The 19,349-nt window shown below is 42.2% G+C and overlaps 1 protein-coding gene across 1 annotated transcript in view; it reads left to right on the top strand.

The window, feature by feature from the left end:
• Positions 1-19,349, top strand: part of LOC126281786 (caspase-1-like) — a gene marked incomplete at its 5' end in the record, with an annotated part of 148,993 nt that overhangs the window by 116,534 nt on the left and 13,110 nt on the right. Inside the window, one exon of the mRNA XM_049980996.1 lies at positions 11,115-11,232. Coding sequence (XP_049836953.1) covers positions 11,115-11,232 — 118 coding nt within the window. The remainder of the gene's footprint in view (positions 1-11,114; positions 11,233-19,349) is intronic.

Genomic DNA, 19,349 nt, shown 5'->3' with positions numbered 1-19,349 from the left:
CGCAAATCCTGACGGACAGGCGCCGACTAGGATCAAAACACGTAGCAACAGGAAAAGAAAATTAAAACTAGAAATTCAGTGCGTTTGCACAAGTGGCAATAGTAGTGAGAGAATGTAGTAATTTACATGCCAAACCAGACAAGCATAACACAACGACTATGAAACCACTAAAATAGACATTTAACAAATAACGAAAATAAGGACCAACGCTTCAAATGCTACTTAAAAGAACTTTCCCCACGTCGGTAAATAATTGAGGATAGTGGAGAGGGGGAGGGGAACGGAGGGGGAGAGAATATAAGGAATTTGAGAGAATAGCGGTATGTTCCAGAAAGCGTGCTTGGACGTCATGGGCTACGCATTGATGGAGTTCAAAAAGAGTCTGAGGTTAATTTAATGCATCAGAGTTTGTCAAATATTTCAAAGAGCCACTGGCACGCCGCTCCTGTTTGCTTGTTAATCAATTTAGATGGGCTTTTAGAAGGATGAATATGGATCGCAGTTGTTCAAGGACGTTCAGGTTTTGCCCCTTATGTTCTATATAGAAGATTGCCATTGTATCGGATATGGCTGAAATTATATGGCCTTCGTTTTTAAGATGTGTGCCAAAGGCGATATTATTTTTGTACCTATGTTATCTGAACCTTGTTGCGAAGTCAAGTCTGCCCTAATCAGACTGAAACACATGATTCACAGTTAATTTTATAAACTCCTGGTTTTTTGAACAAGTTATTCTTATCTTTGGTGCGGTGGCGTGAGAATAATCCCATTTTATTCAGAGTATGAAAGCCTGTTTTGACATGTGTCTTCTAGTAAGCATGGCCAATTTATTCTTTAAAGGGCACGTTTTTGTTAACTTTCTTTTGCTAAGAGCTCTGTCATAAATTGCACGAATGGTGCTTTCAGAGTCAGCATTAGAGAGTGCAACTTGACTGGTGATGTCACTTACCTTCCTGACAGCAAGTCCTTAAGCTGTAACTTTGATAACTTACTAACATAGGTGAAAAGTAAGCGCTTTTGCGACCGCTAGAATGGTTTAAATCCACAGCAGTAATTACACCTGTTGTTGTGTAGGTTTTCGATAAATCTCCGTAGTCAGTTTAGAACCCTCTTTCGCAATTCTTAGAGCTAAGAAATTTAGTCGAGATTGGTCTTTCAGCTCAACTGTGAATTCAGCGTCCATATCAATACTGCTTCTCCTCTTTAATCATAAAATACACGCATGTCTCTTACATGACTATGTGTCACAATAAACTGTACACATTGTGAAGAGTCAACTCATACTAATATACTGGTGTCTTTGTTTTCTTTCCTCAACACAAATATGCCTGTGCTCCAGGGGAATAGTACAATTCACTTATTATCTAATGACTAGAAGCAGTGAATTTTCTCATTCAGTTACAAATTAAAACAGCTACATTATCAGTCATTACAGCACTTGGGCTCAGTGTTACAGTATACAGTTAAAACAGTGCTTAATTTAAAACCACAACGTTTCTGCTTTACTTTCCTTATACCTTCTAATTACGCATTTATGTACAGTAATAAATATTTGAACAGCCTGGGCGGTACAAGGTCTAGCAGGTAATGCTTTTAATTGATACGTATTCCTACACACTGCTGACTTAAAATTTCTTCTTCAAAATGAATCTACAATTACTCGCAACATCACCCTCTCAGTATTCCTCCAGTCCATACATGTCTTCCTCACATACAGCACTAATATTTCTTAGGGTAACGCTGGTTTTACCAGTGGCAGAATAGAAATATTAATTATTTCGTTTATAAATAAAACATCAGGTTGTTGCTTGCTGTTTTGGTCTTCAGTCCAGAGTTTTCTCTTCTTTTTTCTATTCGTCTGTGTAGAATTCGCGTTAGTATTTTGCAACTGTTGCTTATTAAACTGATAGCTCGGTAATTTTCACATCTGTCAACACCTACTTACTTAGGGATAGCAATTATAAAATTCTTTTTGAAGTGTGAAGGTATTTCGCCTGTCTCGTACATCTTGCTCACCAGATGGTAGAGTTTTGTCATGGTTGGCCCTCCCAAGGCTGTCAGTAGTTCTACTGGAATGTTGTCTACTCCGGGGGCCTTGTGTCGACTCAGGTCTTTCAGTGCTCTATCAAACTCTTCACGCAGTATCATATCTCCCATTTCATCTTCATCTACATCCTCTTCCATTTCCATAATATTGTCCTCAAGTACATCGCTCTTTATAGACCGTCTATATACTCCTCCCACCTTTCTGCTTTCCGTTCTTTGCTTAGAACTGGGTTTCCATCTGAGCCCTTGATATTCATACAAGTGGTTATCTTCTCCAAAGATCTGTTTGATTTTTCTGTAGGCAATATCTATTTTACCCCTAGTGATAAATGCCTCTACATCCTAACATTTGCCCTCTAGTCATCCCTGCTTAGCCATTTTGCACTTCCCGTTGATCTCATTTTTGAGACGTTTGTATTCCTTTTGGCCTGCTACATTTACTGCATTTTTGTATTTTCTCCTTTCATCAATTAAATTCAATATTTCTTCTGTTACCCAAGGATTTCTACTAGCCCTCATCTTTTTACGTACTTGCTCCTCTGCGGTTTTCACTGTTTCATCCCTCAAAGCTACCCATTCTACTCCTACTGTATTTCTTTCCCCCATTCCTGTCAATCGTTCCGTAATGCTCTCCCTGAAACCCTCTACAACCTCTGGTTCTTTCAGTTTATCCAGGTCCTATCTACTTAAATTCCCTCGTGTTTGCAGTTTCTTCAGTTTTAATCTACAGTTAATAAACAGTAGATTGTGGTCAGCGTCCACATCTGCTCTTGGAAATGTCTTACAATTTAAAACCTGGTTCCTAAATCTCTGTCTTACCATTATATAATCTATCTGAAACCTTCCAGTATCTCCAGGCCTTTTCCATGTATACAACCTTCTTTCATGAGTCTTGAACGAAGTGTTAGCTATGATTAAGTTACGCTCTGTACAAAATCCTACCAGGCGGCTTCCTCTTTCATTTCTTACCACAGTTCCATATTCACCTCTTACGTTTCCTTCTCTTCCTTTTATTACTGTCGAATTCCAGTCACCCACGACTATTAAATTATCGTCTCCCTTCACTATCTGATAATTTCTTTTATCTCATCATATATTTAATCAATCTCTTCGTCATCTGCGTGGCTACTTGGCATATAAACTTGTACTACTGTGGTAGCCGTGAGCCTCGTGTCTGTCTTGGCCGCAATAATGCGTTCACTATGCTGTTTGTAGTAGCTTACCCACACCGCTATTTTTGTATTCATTATTAAACCTACGTCTGCATTACGCCTATTTGATTTTGTATTTATGACCCTGTATGCAGTTGACCAGAAGTCTTGTTTCTCCTGCCACCAACTTCACTAGTTCCCACTATATCTAATTTTAACCTATCCATTTCCTTTTTTAAATTTTTTATCCTACCTGCCCAATTAAGGGATCTGATATTCCAAGCTCCGACCCGTAGAACGCCAGTTTTCTGTCTCTTGATAAGAACGTCCTCCTTTTAATAGTAAATCTTTTAACCCTGCTTATTGCAGTGCATCAATAGTAGTATAGCCGTCTACTGTATCCTACTTATCAGCAGATTTTCAGTACCTTCAAATTGACTACAGTGTGAGGGTGTGCTAATGGTATATGGTGTCCTTGTCTTCAGAATTGTGCTCTCAAGTTCTGGCAGTAGTATCATACTCTAATTTTGTTTTTATTAAATCTGCTACAGCCTTCTAGCTATTGGCGTTTAAAAAACATTTACCTGACGAGAAGCAGTTACTGCGTCATTCTCTTGTAAGTGATCAGTGCCAATAATGCACTAACTAACAATCCATTTCTAATTACGAGTGGACATTTCGTCACTGCATTCACTATTTTAACCTCTACATAAGTTTGCGTCTTTCTATTACGTGATTTAACACCAACTGCTCCGACGATTCTACAGTTCTCTACAGGATATATGGGTCCTTTGTGACATCACAAATTACATTGAACAAATTAAATGATATAACGCTGATCATAGCACCCGTTTCTAATACAGCCACAGTCAGTATCTTTCCCACTACTACATGTATTGTGGCTTGTACAGTTTTTTCGCTCTGAACACAGCATTTAAAATAGTCTTTAGCTAGTTCCTCTCTGATGTCCACGTCATCACTGTAACGTAATAAATGTACTGTATTGTCCCAGCCCTTGGCAAACATTCGGGAGTGCAATGTGCCTGGACGTAGTTTTTTGACTGCGATTAGTGTTCTGCATCTCTTCCACCAGCTCAATGACGTTTACTGTGTAGTTCTGTGTCCTCTGATGACGTTCAATTGTGTGGTTCTGTAGGGGAACCTTCTGCACATTATTACTGTTATGGGTGGGAGATGGTCCTGATTCACTCTCTGGGCAGTTCCATCTGTTGCTGGAGGTGGACCCGACATAATTCATGCAGTTCTCTCTTCTGTCACTGGGATTATACCACTGAGTGCGCTGCGGAGATGATTATGCCTACTGTTATTGTTATGATTATTTAATTTAGCATATTCTTGTATGAGATCAGGTGACTCCAGCACAGACATAAAGTGTTCCAGATCGTTTTCAGGCATGTGGACCGATTTTCCCTAAGATTCAACGGTTGTTTGGATTCTGATATTCTAAGGATGTTCTGATTAGATAGATTTTTCTTTTATTTCATTTTCAAAAGCGTTTATGTTATAAATTAATAAGTAAATGACTCACTGAACTGTTGAATTTCATATTCTCTTCGCATTTGCCTCTTATCAGCTGCCTCTGTTCGCTCACATGCTCTTCGATCTTTCTAAAGTAGTTGGTCATCGGTTGTAAAAAAGAATCTTTGCCGTCCCTTCAACTATTACTTATCTTCTTTGATGCAAAACACTATATTATTCGTTTATTTCTTTATGATCCCAAACTAGTTTCGGCGATAGATATCACCAGCATCACTGGGGTTTTTAAATGTAAAACATGCAGAAAATAGCGTGGTTATACAAACACAGTAAAACATTATTATATTTTTATTAATCGTCTTTTGAAATATAGTTTTGTATGGATATTTTCAAACTACCTTATTTATTGTATGTTACAGCATGTTTCAAGCAATTATTGGCGCTGTTTGCAAAATGTTTCCTGGGCTTTTTTTTTCTATTGCTTTTTTACTTTTTTACTTAGCAAACATCATGTCAGCAATATATACTTGGGGTTGTGGTAGTGTTGTGTAAACCAGTTATTTGGTGTGTACTGAGCTGTTACTTAGGTTTACTTGTACTCACGTTCGTTGGACGATATCTGGCTGCTTTTATACACAGAAAAACAAAACCTTCGCACTTTGTTTCTGATCCAGAATGTTACGCCATCTTGCTGTTTGCGTGTGCCGCGAGAGGTGTATCGCATGTGGCAAGAAAGGCTATGAAAACTGTAACGCGAATTACGACGAATTCTGTTCATTATTTATGTCTCTATGTGAGATGGGGAACTGGTTATTTTACGTGTATGCGCTTTCTGTTCAGTGTCCTTGGTCAGTTCTCTCAGAGCGGTAAAGAGTGTGTAGTTGCAAAGCGTTGTGTTTTCATTTATTACAGTATCCCTTCGACTATAGCCTTTTGTATGTAGTAATTTTCTTCTATTGTTAGTTGTCGGTATAGACTGTTGCTGTATCCAGAAATGTTCGTACAATACCTGCAACATGCGGTCGTGCATTATCCTGCTGAAATGTAGGGTTTTGAATGGATCGAATGAAGGGTAGAGCCGCGGGTCGTAACACATCTGAAATGTAACGTCCACTGTTCAAAGTGTCGTCAATGCGAACAAGAGGTGACCGAGACGTGTAACCAATGGCACCCCATACCATCACGCCGGCTGATACGCCAGTATGGCGATGACGAATACACACTTCCAATGTGCGTTCACCGCGATGTCGCTAAACGCGGCTGCGACCATCATGATGCTGTAAACAGAACCTGAATTCATTCGAAAAAATGACGTTTTGCCATTCGTGCGCCCAGGTTCGTCGTTGAGTACACCATCGCAGGCGCTCCTGTCTGTGATGCAGCGTCAAGGGTAACCGGAGTCATGGTCTCCGAGCTGATAGTCCATGCTGCTGCAAACGTCGTCGAACTGCTCGTGAAAATTGTTGTTGTCTTGCAAACGTCCCCATCTGTTGACTCAGGGATGGAGACGTGGCTGCACGATCCGTTACAGCCATGCGGATAAGATGCCTGTCATCTCGACTGCTAGTGATACGACGCCGTTGGGATCCAGAACGGCGTTGCGTATTACCCTCCTGAACCCACCGATTCCATACTCTGCTAACAGTCATTGGATCTCGACCAACGCGAGCTTCAGTGTCGCGATACGACAAACCGCAATCGCGATAGGCTACATTCCGACCTTTATCAAAGTCGGAAACGTGATGGTACGCTTTTCTACTCCTTACACGAGGCAGGACAACAACGTTTCACCAGGCAACGCCGGTCAACTGCTGTTTGTGTATGAGAAATCGGTTGGAAACTTTCCTCGTGTCAGCACGTTTTAGGTGTCGCCACAGGCGCCAACCTTGTGTGAATGCTCTGAAAAGCTAATAATTTGCATATGACAACATCATTTTCCTGTCGGCTAAATTTCGCGTCTGTAGCACGTCATCTTTGTGGTGTAGCAATTTTTATGGCCAGTAGTGTAGTTAAAGGATCCTAGAGATTCCGCCTGGTATAAATGGAGCCTGGTGTTCACTTTTATAGTTTTTATTTTACTGTATTTTTTTAGTAACGTGGTTACGTCAATACTTTCGCGGAACACATTAGCCACTTGCGAGTGGCACCCTGTGTCCATAGTGTTAGTAAGAATGTGCTCGCGAGACCTACTGTACACAGAGAGAGAGAGAGAGAGAGAGAGAGAGAGAGAGAGAGAGAGAGAGAGAGATAGACCTTTTCAGTGTTGCCAGCGTGCTCCTCTCTCTGCCTCTGTTGCATATTAGAGGCTCCAACCACTGGCTACCCTAGGAGTTCACTAGCGAGAGGCCCTTCCCAGAAAAAAAGTTATATGCTCGGCTGTCGCTTGTTAATATAATAATTGAAGTGTCTGCCTTACACCACTCATACAGAAACTCCACAATAGCAAAACAACCTACCCATACCTTAACCAAAAGTTAATTATAAAGATTATGCACTCACCCCAAAGCACAGGGTGTAATGAGACACCGCAGAATGGCGCTATTGGCTAGTAGATCACATTGCACTCTGTCTCTTGCTGCTGCGCATGGCTTCACTACCCAGTTTTATAGGTTCCAGAATTTAGTAGAAAGAGTACAGAATTGTGAACAAGAGAACAGAGTGTTAATGAAGAGTAAGCCAGGGGTGGATCGAAGCTTCGATTCTGAGGGAGCACAAATTGTTCGCGTTTTAGGCTGATTCTCAAAATGTTTTATAATCGACATCTCTGTTGAGGTTAGATGGTGGATGGGGGAGCGGAATGAAAGTAGTGCCTACACCTCCTTCAGTTCTTTTTTCCAGTATGTAGCTTAGTTTATTTCTAGAGCTCCTCCCCGAAGCTCTGCAAACTCGGTGGGTCGGAGAGTGCATCATGTCCTTATTTGACAACAAAAGAAAGAAAAACAGCTGTCCACACGTTGATGGTGTAGATAGCCACGCCCTTTTCTTTCTTTGCACGTGTCCTTTGTAAAGTTTCCAGATTTCATGAAGCACGGAAGGCAGTCTCAGTATTAGCCCATCTTTGAATCGGAATAAGAATCAATATAATGTATTAGTCTTTTTTTGAGTTATCAGTGTTCTGACTGGTATTATGTGCTACCAATTACTCTCCGGTGCCAACCTTTTCGTCTCACAGCAGCTCTTGCATCCTACGTCTTTAATTGTTAGCTGGGTGCATTCCATTCTCTGCCTTACTCTATAGTTTTTACCCTCCACAGCTCCGTCTAGTGCCGTGGAATTTATTCCCTGACGTCTTAACACATGTCCTATCATGCTGATCCCTCTCCTTGTCAGTGTTTCGCGTATATTCCTTTCCTCGCTGATTCTGCGGTGAACCTCCTCTTCAGTCCACCAAATTTTTAGCATTATTCTGTAGCACCACATCACAAATGCTGTTCACAGTCCACGTTTCACTGCGATACAATGCTGTGCTTTAAACATAAATTCTCAGACATTTGTTCCATCGTTGATCACTTGAAATAATAAATGAAGCTCGATTCTGTATTGGAGCTTATTAGTACAGCTGCAACGACAGATTTCTCGAGGTCAGGTATTGGGTAAAAGGAATTCTCCTGTCTTGATGTTTTGATCTCGAGTCGAAAGCCTGTCCCGAAAAAATTCTTCATCTCTGAATAGCTACTGCAAGCTGCATACATCTATGCAACCTTACTGTTGTCAGGCCATGGTTTCTCTCCTACAATTTTCTCCCACAGTTCCCTCCATTCGAAATTAACTGCTCCTTGATCTCAAAGAATATGCTCCGTTAACTTTTCAATTCCTTTAGAGAAGTTGTGCCTCATTTCTTTTCTTTCCAGTGCAGCTCAGTATCTGCTTATTAGTTATCAGACCTTCCATAGGAACTCCACCATCTTGACCGCTTATTACCGCCTAATGTTGAAGCAAACCAAGCGCTGTATCATGTGTGAGATGCAGAGGCGAGCGAGTGCGCTGCTAGTAGCGCCACGTCACTTTAACGCGTCTGCATGTAGCGCACAACAATTTAGTGTGAAATTAAAAATCAAATTTTATGTTTAAAACTTTGCTAAATTATAGTTTAGTGTAATAATGTTCCAAATACCAAGTCTTGATGTTCTAAACTTAATAGTTTACGGAAAAAAGCCGTTCTAAGAGAAAAATCAGAGGCGCTAAATAATGACGCAAGGAAGCGGTCAAAAAGTGCAGTTAGAAGTTATAAATAAGTGATGCTGTTTTCAAAAACCATAAAACAAAAATTAACGCCAGAATCCACGTCTTTCTGAAAAATCAGAGGCGCTAAAAATGCACTTAGAAACTTGAAAATTTGTTTTATGCTTCAGTACACCCCAAAAATAATAACAGAGTCCACGTTAATCTACCTCTTACAGTTTTTGAGTAATTAAATAAAAACTAATTTTGTAACTAAAATGTACCTAATTGTTGTAGATTAAGTATTTGAAATTTTAATGATAGAGGATTTTGGTTTAACCAGATGATCAAATATATTAAATAATAGAGCTACACCAAGTTTAAGACTTGTAACATAAATAGCAACTGATATAAGTCTTAGCAAAGGTATGGTTCAGACGTAACAATCTACCGTTAGTTCCACTAAATAAATTCTATTAAGCAAAGTTTTCATTCTAGCGAGCTGAAACTTTCTACGTGCTTTCAAACTGCTTATCTGCATACCAGCAAAAATTAAGAAGTTTCTGAAGTAATGGGTAACTATATTCTTGAAGATTATGTGCCGAGCTAGCGGTCGTTTTTAGACTGCCGCCGTATGCAAATAGACAGAGACAACAGATGTTTTCTCGGCAGTCCGCACCGGCTCCTTATAAATACAGCCCCTGAAGCAGTAGGAAGGTTCACTTCGCTCTCAGACACTGTGAGACCCACACCAATTTAACGTCTGGTCGCACTCTGCCTCGGATGACGTCAGAGCCAAGCGGTGACAAGCGCGTATTTGTCAGTGAAAACAGATAGTGAACTCGCGAGGACTGTACGCCGTCCTGGATCGTTTAGAATTCGGTAAAATAACTGTTAGTTTGGCGTCCGTGTGAAATTCAATTCCACGTGGTAAGTGGTGAATTTATTTCCACTTTTATGGCGAGCATGAATTTTTGAACATTTATTGCGAACTTCCAGTTGAGTGATGTTAGTCAGGACGAAAAATAATGTGGTATGAAGTTACCGTAGAGGTCGCCTCTGAACTGCTAAAGTTGATGTTATATTAGAAAGACTTGTTTTCACTGGAATATTACGCAATGTTAAGTGTTGTTTGTGAGAAACTTTAATTAAATTAAATCTAGATTGAAACTTTAAACTTTTACTGAAGCCATAGTCCTGATCCTGCAAAGACATGGGAAATATGCATTTTTCTTTCAGTGGGCTGGACCAGAATGTGGACGTGCAGACTGGAAAATAAGGTGACCAGTCCCACCCGGCTCCATCTTTCCACTCTCCTTACCCTCTCCCAAGGTGGCTTCCGCCAGCTCCCTCTCCCTGATGATGCCCTCCTCCCATCCATCTACCCCTCCTACCAACTTTGATCCTCCCTCCCTCTTCCTGTATTTGCTCCTTTGGTCACCTTCCCTCCCTTCTCTCCCTCTTCCCTCCCTCCTCCCTTTCTCCCCACTCCTCCCCTGGGCTTCCCCTCCCCTGTCCCTCCCCTCCTCCCCCCATTTCCTCAGCCATTGGCATCCTTGTTCTCCCCCACCTCACCCTTCTTCCCCTCTTGGCAGGTCCCCGGACTCGCACACGCTACGTGGACTTTCGCGCGCCGGAGATCATCGCCATCAGTGCCTCGTGTGTGCCGTCATGTGTAGTGTTCAGTGTTCACCGTTGCACTCCATCGTTCACCTGTGCACTCGCCATCTTCTGTGTGTGTGCGTCGTGTCAACAGTTTGTAGTGTGGTTTATCGTCGAGTGTGAATGGCTCCGTGTTTGTCTTTATGTGTCTACTGTTTTATCACCCACCGTTATGTCACTTATGAGTATTCTTTCTTTGTTTCTTGATCTATTCTCTGGCTGAAGAGCGGCGTAACATGCTGCTGACAGCCTGCCTGTTTGTACGGGTTTGAAAATAATAATAAAGAAAAAAAAATAAGGTGAGTGTTTCCCTTCACTTTCTGGCTGACCACCAAATTAGTTGCCAGTCTCACGTGATTAAAGACCCCATCAAAACTTTAAACCAGTGAAATAACGTACTCGCCACCCCACAATGTGACTGGACAGTATTCCATTACTTGTGATTTGCTTTTGTTGACGTTCATCTTGTAACCTCTTTCCAAGACGCTATCCACTCCATTCAAATGATCTTCCAAAACCTTCGCTGCCTCTGAAAGAGTTATAATATTATCTGTTTATGCTGTGAATCTTTCCAGGGGAATCATTTTTTGGTTGCAGGCAAGTAGAGGACGCGGATTCAATCTCGGCGTGAATGTCAGCAATATCGTCAGCGACACCTCGGACGAGGGGCGTGATTCCTACGCCGACATCCTAGTCTCGTATTCTGCATTCGAAGGTATGTATCTCATGAAGTGGACTGAAAAGCTATCTGCTAACTAGAGTGTTCATCTACATCTACATACATACTCCGCAATCCACCATACGGTGCGTGGCGGAGGGTACCTCGTACCACAACCAGTGTCTTCTCTCCCTGTTCCAATCCCAAACAGAACGAGGGAAAAATGACTGCCTATATGCCTCTGTACGAGCCCTGATCTCTCTCATCTTATCTTTGTGGCCTTCCCGCGAAATATAAGTTGGCGGCAGTAAAATTGTACTGCAGTCAGCCTCAAATGCTGGTTCTCTAAATTTCCTCAGTAGCGATTCACGAAAAGAACGCCTCCTTTCCTCCAGAGACTCCCACCCGAGTTCTTGAAACATTTTCGTAACACTCGTGTGATGATCAAACCTACCAGTAACAAATCTAGCACCCCACCTCTGAATTGCTTCTATGTCCTCCCTCAATCTGACCTCATAGGGATCCCAAACGCTCGAGCACTACTCAAGAATAGGTCGTATTAGTGTTTTATAAGAGGTCTCCTTTACAGATGAACCACATCTTCCCAAAATTCTACCAATGAACCGAAGACAACTATCTGCTTTCCCCAAAACTGCCATTACATGCTTGTCCCACTTCATAGGGCTCTGCAGTGTTACGCCCAAATATTTAATCGACGTGACTGTATCAAGCGCTACACTACTAATGGAGTATTCAAACATTACAGGATTCTTTTTCCTATTCATCTGCATTAATTTACATTTATCTATCTCTAGAGTCAGCTGCCTTTCTTTACACCAATCACAAATCCTGTCCAGGTCATCTTCTATCCTCCTACAGGCACTCAACGACGACACCTTCCCTTGCACCACAGCATCATCAGCAAACAGCCGCACATTGCTATCCACCCTATCCAAAAGACCATTTATGTAGATAGAAAACAAGAGCGGACCTACCACGCTTCCCTGGGGCACTCCAGATGATACCCTCAACTCCGATTAACACTTACCATCGAGGATAACGTACTGGGTTCTATTACTTAAGAAGTCTTCGAGCCACTCACATACTTGGGAACCAATCCCATATGCTTGTACCTTAGGAGTCTGCAGTGGGGTACCGAGTCAAACGCTTTCCGGAAGTCACGGAACATCACATCCGTCTGATACCCTTCAACCATGGTTCGCCAGATATCATGTGGAAAAAGGGCGAGTTGCGTTTCGCAGGAGCGATGCCTTCTAAAGCCGTGCTGATGCATGGACAGCAACTTCTCTGTCTCAAGGAAATTCATTATATTCGAACTGAGAATATGTTCGAGAATCCTGCAACTAACCGATGTTAGGGATATTGGTCTGTAATTTTAAGGATCCGTCCTTATACCCTTCTTATATACAGGCGTCACCCGCGCTTTTTCCAGTCGCTCGGGACTTTACGTTGGGCAAGAGATTCGCTATAAATGCAAGCTAAGTAAGGAGCCAGTGCAGTAGAGTACTCTCTGTAAAACCAAATTGGATCCCCATCGGGACCTGGCGATTTATTTATTTTCAACCCATTCAGCTGCTTCACAACTCCAGTGATGTCTATCACTATGTCCTCCATACGGGAATCTGTACGAGACCCAAACGGCGGTATGTTTGTACGATCCTCCTGCGTGAAAGATTTCTCAAATGCTAAATTTAAAATTTCAGCTTTCTTTTTGCTGTCTTTCGTTGCCAGGCCAAACTAATCAGTGGGTGACTGGATGGAAGCCTTCGACCCGCTTACCGATTTTACTTAAGACCAGAATTTCCTTGGGTTTTCAGCAAGATCTTTTGCTAATGTACGATGGTGGTAGTGGCTGTATGCTTCGCGCATCGCTCTTTTTACAGCAGCACGAATCTCTACTAACTTTTGCCTGTCCTCATTCTCCCGATCTTTCTTGTACCGCGAATGCAACTGTCTTTGCTTCCTGAGCATTCTCCGAATTGCGCTGTTAATCCACGGTGGGTCTTTTCTGTCCATAACCCACTTTTCCGGCACATACTTCTCCAATGCGTGATTTACAATGTGTTTAAAATTTGCCCATGATTATTCCACGTCCAACGTACCGGAAGTAAATGACGTCGATTCATTTACTAAGTGGGATGCTGACAACTGGTTATTTACTCTTTCAAGTAAGAATACTCTCCTGGCCATCTTGACCGTCTTTTAACGTTCGTAACCATAGTCGTAATGACAACATCGTGATCACTAACCCTTTCTCAACACTGACTGTGTCGTTGATTCTTAGCCACATGACAGATTAAAGTCGTGCACCTGTCTGGTAATGGGACACTCTCACCCCGACTGTGGTGTTCTCTGATGCTTTCCCAGCTACTCTAAGTGGATGGCGGATAGATATTTGAGGAGTCATTACGCCAACTAGGGTAGATATACTATAATAAACTTATGTACCCCAAACTATATACAAGAGAATACATAAATGATTGTAATTTCGGAACTATATTTTATGCTTCACACAAGTGAACACAGCACAGAGAGGCACTAAACATTCATGGTTCAATTACGATGTGCTTCACAGGCTTAGTTGTATGATCAGGTAACAGTTTTGGTGTTTAACTCAGCAGCAATATTCTCGAGAAAACAAGGGTGTACATTATGTCTGGATATAAGAGCTTAGTCTCGTATGAAGGCATCAGTCACAAAAATCAGGGTCTCTAAACGTCGTGGTATTAAATCAAAGACGATCCAGATATGTTCCTAGTTACCTCCTGACATTCGATATTCATTAGAGCCCGTAAAACACCAGTAATAAGAAAGAAAAAAAAATGCGTGTGAATTCAGAAGTGACCAAACTGCTGACGTCATCGGTCCCTGGAGTTACACACTACTTAAACTAACATAAGGGGGGATGTTGATGAATGACCAAAGATGTCAATTTTCGATTTAGTTTTTATTTGTTAGTACAACGGATGGACAATAACTTCCCAAAGTTTCAATGTTGAAATCGGATCCGAAGTGCCTGAAAATTAATTAAAAGTGTGACACGGCCTCCCTGCCACGGCAAGCTCAGAGGGATAACAACCCCTACATTCACAAGGAGAGACTTCCAAATTGTATTATGGATCTTGTTCAACCCACTTACAGGTTTTTTGGCCGATCCAGCACATCTCAAAAAGTGTGTTCATGGCAAAACCAAAAATCCAAATGAGTCTCTTAATTCACTCATATGGAAACGATGCCCTAAAAACACACTTGCATCTGCTACAGTTGTCAGAATTGGTACTTATAATGTAGTTATTGTATTTAATGATGGGAACGTCGGGAAGGATGAAGGTATTGGAAAGAATGGGCTTCAAAATACGAAATTTTACTCAATACATCCTGAGAAAAATAGATTTACAGCGTGTCTCTCCAGCTGAAAAGTCAGTTAAATAACTGGTAAAGGAAACAAGACAGACAACAAGAAAGCAGAAGAGAATGCTTGAAGGGAAAGACGACTCAGAGTACAAATGTAGTGCCTTCTAAAGAAGTGACATAAGGGAAAAAAGTTAGGTTGAACTTTAAATTGCGTTTGCTGAAAAGTTTGTTTTTAAAGTTTATGTACCTTTTCCTCAGATACTATGACCGCCAGAATTCTGAAGCTTCGGACACATATTTCTGTAAACCTAATAAAAGTATCCTCAAGAGCAAATTTTGAAATTCTTATTGCAAGCTGAGATATGGGGCAATATGCTTGGAATTTTGGATGAATTTAAAATTGTACTTGAAGAATTATAATTAAAAATTATGAAAGTTCTCCTATTTGACCTATTCTAAAAACCTCATGAGACAAACTTACGCTATAATGAGATGAAACAGAAATTTTTGTAGAAATCTCTTGATTACTTTCTGAGAAAAAGGAAAATACATTATTTTCTGAAAATAAAACTTCAAATTTCAGTAAAAAAAGGTTTAATATATATAATCAAAGGACTTTATATGTAAATGTGTTATTTTCATGTATATGTAAATGTGTTATTTTCATGTAAAGCGTGGTACAAAATTTCATTGCCATATCTCCAAAACTGTGGATTTGGTGCATTTTTGATACAGTGTGTGTTTTTAATCAACGTCCCCCCTTAAACTAAATTATGCTAAGAACACACACACACACACACACATACATACACACACATGGGCGAGAGAGGACTGGAACATCTGCGGGAGGGGCCGCTCAATCGGTGACATAGTGCCTTAAATATCACGGTTCGATGACCCCTCTGCCACGCACTTAAATGTGAATTGCAGAGTAGTGATGTAGATGTAGATGTACTGCGCGAGGCACCAGTATCAGCTGACGGAGTGAATTTGAGTTGCCGACCAGTCATATCAGAAACCCATTTTCTGGCTGCAATCCTAAGCCAATTTGAAAGGCAGGGACCCAATGGTATCATTTTTTTTTCAAAGGAAGGTTGCACATTCATTGTCAAGTGCGAAAGGGTGTTGCCCTATGCGACTGCAGTCTTTCTCGGCGTATTCCACTGATGAATTCTTCTCGGCTTATGGGCCGAGTGGTGACGTCGCCTTGTTGCAAAGTTTCAATGAGTTCCGTACCCGTCATCCTCTGGAGAAGTGTCGCGATGCTCTCTCTAACCTTATAACTTTCCCTTCCTTGGGGAAGTATGTAGAGGAGTTTGTAGCCTATTGGCCTTTACTCTACAATGTGCGTTGTGAGTGTGTGATTGTCTTTGACTGTTTTGGCTGCCTGTGTGTTGTGTTGGTGTTCTGGTGGTGTCTAGTGCTTGCCTGAGGTTGGCGAGAAGTTGGGTGTTTTAAGGATTAAGGATTAGTGTTAGGATTTGAGGAATTTTGGGATTTGTTTTCGACTTAGTCGTTGAAGATCCTCATGGGGCGTTCGTGCTTGTCGAAGGACATGACATATCGACCTAAGGTTTGAATAAGGTTATTTCCAGATCTGGAAGACCTCTCATAGAAAGCCCTTGCCAGTGGGATTTCAGCAGCGGTGTGCATATCGTCAGTGGGGAATCCCATGGGTAAATGCAGTGCCCTCCTGAGTGCGCGGTTCTGGAGTGTCTGGAGTTTGTCCAGGTGCTGCTTCACCGCGTATCCCCAGAGAGGGCACGCATACTCCATTATTGGCCGTATGAGGGCCTGATAGACGTTTAGTCATTAGGTCAGTATGACATGTCATGCGACAAGCACAAACGCCCCATGACGATCTTCGACGACTAAGTCGAAGCGAAAAATCCCAAAAATCTCCAAATCCTAACACCAATTCTTAATCCTTAAAATATCCAGCATCTCACCAACCTCAGGCAAGCACTAGACGCCACCAGAACACCAACACAACACACAGACAGCCAAAACAGTCGAAGACAATCACACACTCACAACACACATTGTAGAGTAAAGGCCAACAGGCTACAAACTCCTCTACACAGTTCCCCAAGGAAGGGAAAGTTAAAAGGTGAGAGAGACCATCCCGACACTTCACGGCGGTAGGCACGCACTCCGCTGCTCGACTCGCTGCGGCTCACTTCGTTACCGTCGCTCGTGTACGCCATGTCCGGACGCGGAAAGGGAGGCAAGCTGGCTGCTGTGGCCAAACTCGTGCTCACGCTGGTGGTAGATGGCCGGGCCAGCAAGAATGAGCGTAGCAGGCCGCTGCACGAGAGGCAGTGTTACCGCTGCCAGAAGCTCGGGCACGTCGCCGGGACGTGAAGCGGCACAGTCGCGTGTTTGAAGTGTGCCAAGGCGCATGACACACGAGACTTTGACAAACCGCGACACATCGCGCCCACGTGCGTGAACTGCGGTGGCGCGCACGCTGCAAACTCTCGGAGCTGCGCCTACTCGAAGCAGCAGACATCCACCGCCACAAGGGAGGAAGCGGTACACTCCATAGGGGGAAACGGACCGCGCCACCGAGGAGACGGCGAGGCTGGAGTTTCGCCCGTCGCCGCAGTGGCTGCCCTCAAAGCTGCAATGGAGGCAGAGAGGGCAGCCACGAAGAAGGAGCTCGTCGCTGTTGACCGGCAGCTGCAACAGCTGCAGGAAGCACTTAGGTCATTATGGTTTGAGTGGGCAGTGCGCAAATGGTTTAATTCATACTTAACTGGAAGAATGCGGGAAGTTGAAATAAGTGGTTCATGTAATGTTAAAACAACAGCTTGTTCCTCAAACTGGGGCGCTATCAAGTACGGGGTTCCACAGGGTTCGGTCTTAGGTCCTTTACTGTTCTTGATATACATTAATGACTTACCATTCCAAATTGATGAAGATACAAAGTTAGTTCGTTTTGCTGATGATACAAGTATAGTAATAACATCCAAAAAGAACTAAGTGGTGTAATTGTAAATGACGTTTTTCACAAAACTATTAAGTGTTTCTCAGCAAACGGACTCTCCTTAAATTTTGATAAAACACAGTATATACAGTTCCGTACAGTAAATTGCACAACTCCACTAATAAATATAGACTTTGAACAGAAGTCTGTAGCTAAGGTAGAAGTTTCAAATTTTTTAGGCGTGTCCATTGGTGAGAGGTTAAACTGGAAGCAACACATTGACGGTCTGCTGAAACGTCAAAGTTCAGCTACGTATGCTATTAGGGTTATTGCAAATTTTGGTGATAAGAATCTCAGTAAATTAGCTTACTATGCCTATTTTCATTCACTGCTTTCGTATGGCATCATATTCTGGGGTAATTCATCGTTGAGTAGAAAAGTATTCATTGCTCAAAAACGTGTAATCAGAATAATTGCTGGAGCCCACCCTCGATCATCCTGCAGACATCTATTTAAGGATCTAGGGATCCTCACAGTAACCTCACATTATATATATTCACTTATGAAATTTGTTGTTAATAATCCAACCCTGTTCAAAAGTAATAGCAGTGTGCATAGCTGTAACACCAGTAGAAAGGATGATCTTTACTATGCAGGGTTAAATCTGACTTTGGCACAGAAAGGGCTAAATTATGCTGCCACAAAAGTCTTTGGTGACCTACCAAACAGCATCAAAAGCCTGACGGACAGCCAACCAACATTTAAAAATAAATTAAAAGATCTTCTAGATGACAACTCCTTCTACTCACTGCCTGAATTTTTAGATATAAATTAAGGAAAAAAACTTGAACATTAGTGTCATGCAATATTTTGTGTGATGTAATATCTTGTACAGACATCTTTTATTAACCTGACACGTTCCACATCATTACGAAGTGTCGTATTCGTGATCTATGGAACAAGTATTAATCTAATCTAATTTGCACCCTCCCCGGCGCCATCTCTACAGTGGCACGACACGCAGGGGTGGATATGGCGACGCAAACGGACGTCACTCCGGAACCTGTAGCAGTACAGGAAACGAGGGAGACGCCCATGGACATAATGCCGTGTGCTCCTTCCCCACTGGGGAGATCAAGCTGCAAGGAAAACAAGAAGAAGAGACCGGCAAGCCATATGGGAAACAAGAAGTGGTCCATTCCGACACCATAGCGTTTCCAGACAGTACCAACATGCCGCAGGTACTGCAGTTCCTTCTCTAAATCCTCGAACAAACGAAAAAATGGCTGACATCGAAATAAGTGTCCAAGGAATAGAAAAGCAGCTGAAATCACTCAACAGAGGAAAGTCCACTGGAACTGACGAGATACCAATTCGATTCTACACTGAGTACGCGAAAGAATTTGCCACCCTTCTAACAGCTGTGTACCGCAAGTCTCTAGAGGAACGGAAGGTACCAAATGATTGGAAAAGAGCACACGTAGTTCCAGTTTTCAGCAAGAATCGTCGAGCAGATGCGCAAAACTATAGGCCTATATCTCCGACATCGATCTGTTGTAGAATTTTAGAACATGTTTTTTGTTCGCGTATCGTGTCATTTCTGGAAACCCAGAATCTACTCTGTAGGAATCAACATGGATTCCGGATTGTGTGAGACCCAACTCGCTTTATTTGTTCACGAGACCCAGAAAATATTAGATACAGGTTCCCAGGTAGATGCCATTTTCCTTGGCTTCCGGAAGACGTTCGATACAGTTCCGCACTGTCGCCTGATAAACAAATTAAGAGCCTACGGAATATCAGACCAGCTGTGTGGCTGGATTGAAGAGTTTTTAGCAAACAGAACACAGCATGTTGTTATCAATGGAGA

The sequence above is a fragment of the Schistocerca gregaria genome, chromosome 1 (assembly GCF_023897955.1).
Source record: "Schistocerca gregaria isolate iqSchGreg1 chromosome 1, iqSchGreg1.2, whole genome shotgun sequence".
In the NCBI taxonomy this organism is placed as follows: domain Eukaryota; kingdom Metazoa; phylum Arthropoda; class Insecta; order Orthoptera; family Acrididae; genus Schistocerca; species Schistocerca gregaria.
Note: the sequence above shows the minus strand (reverse complement) of the source record. Positions and strands in the feature narration are given on the sequence as shown.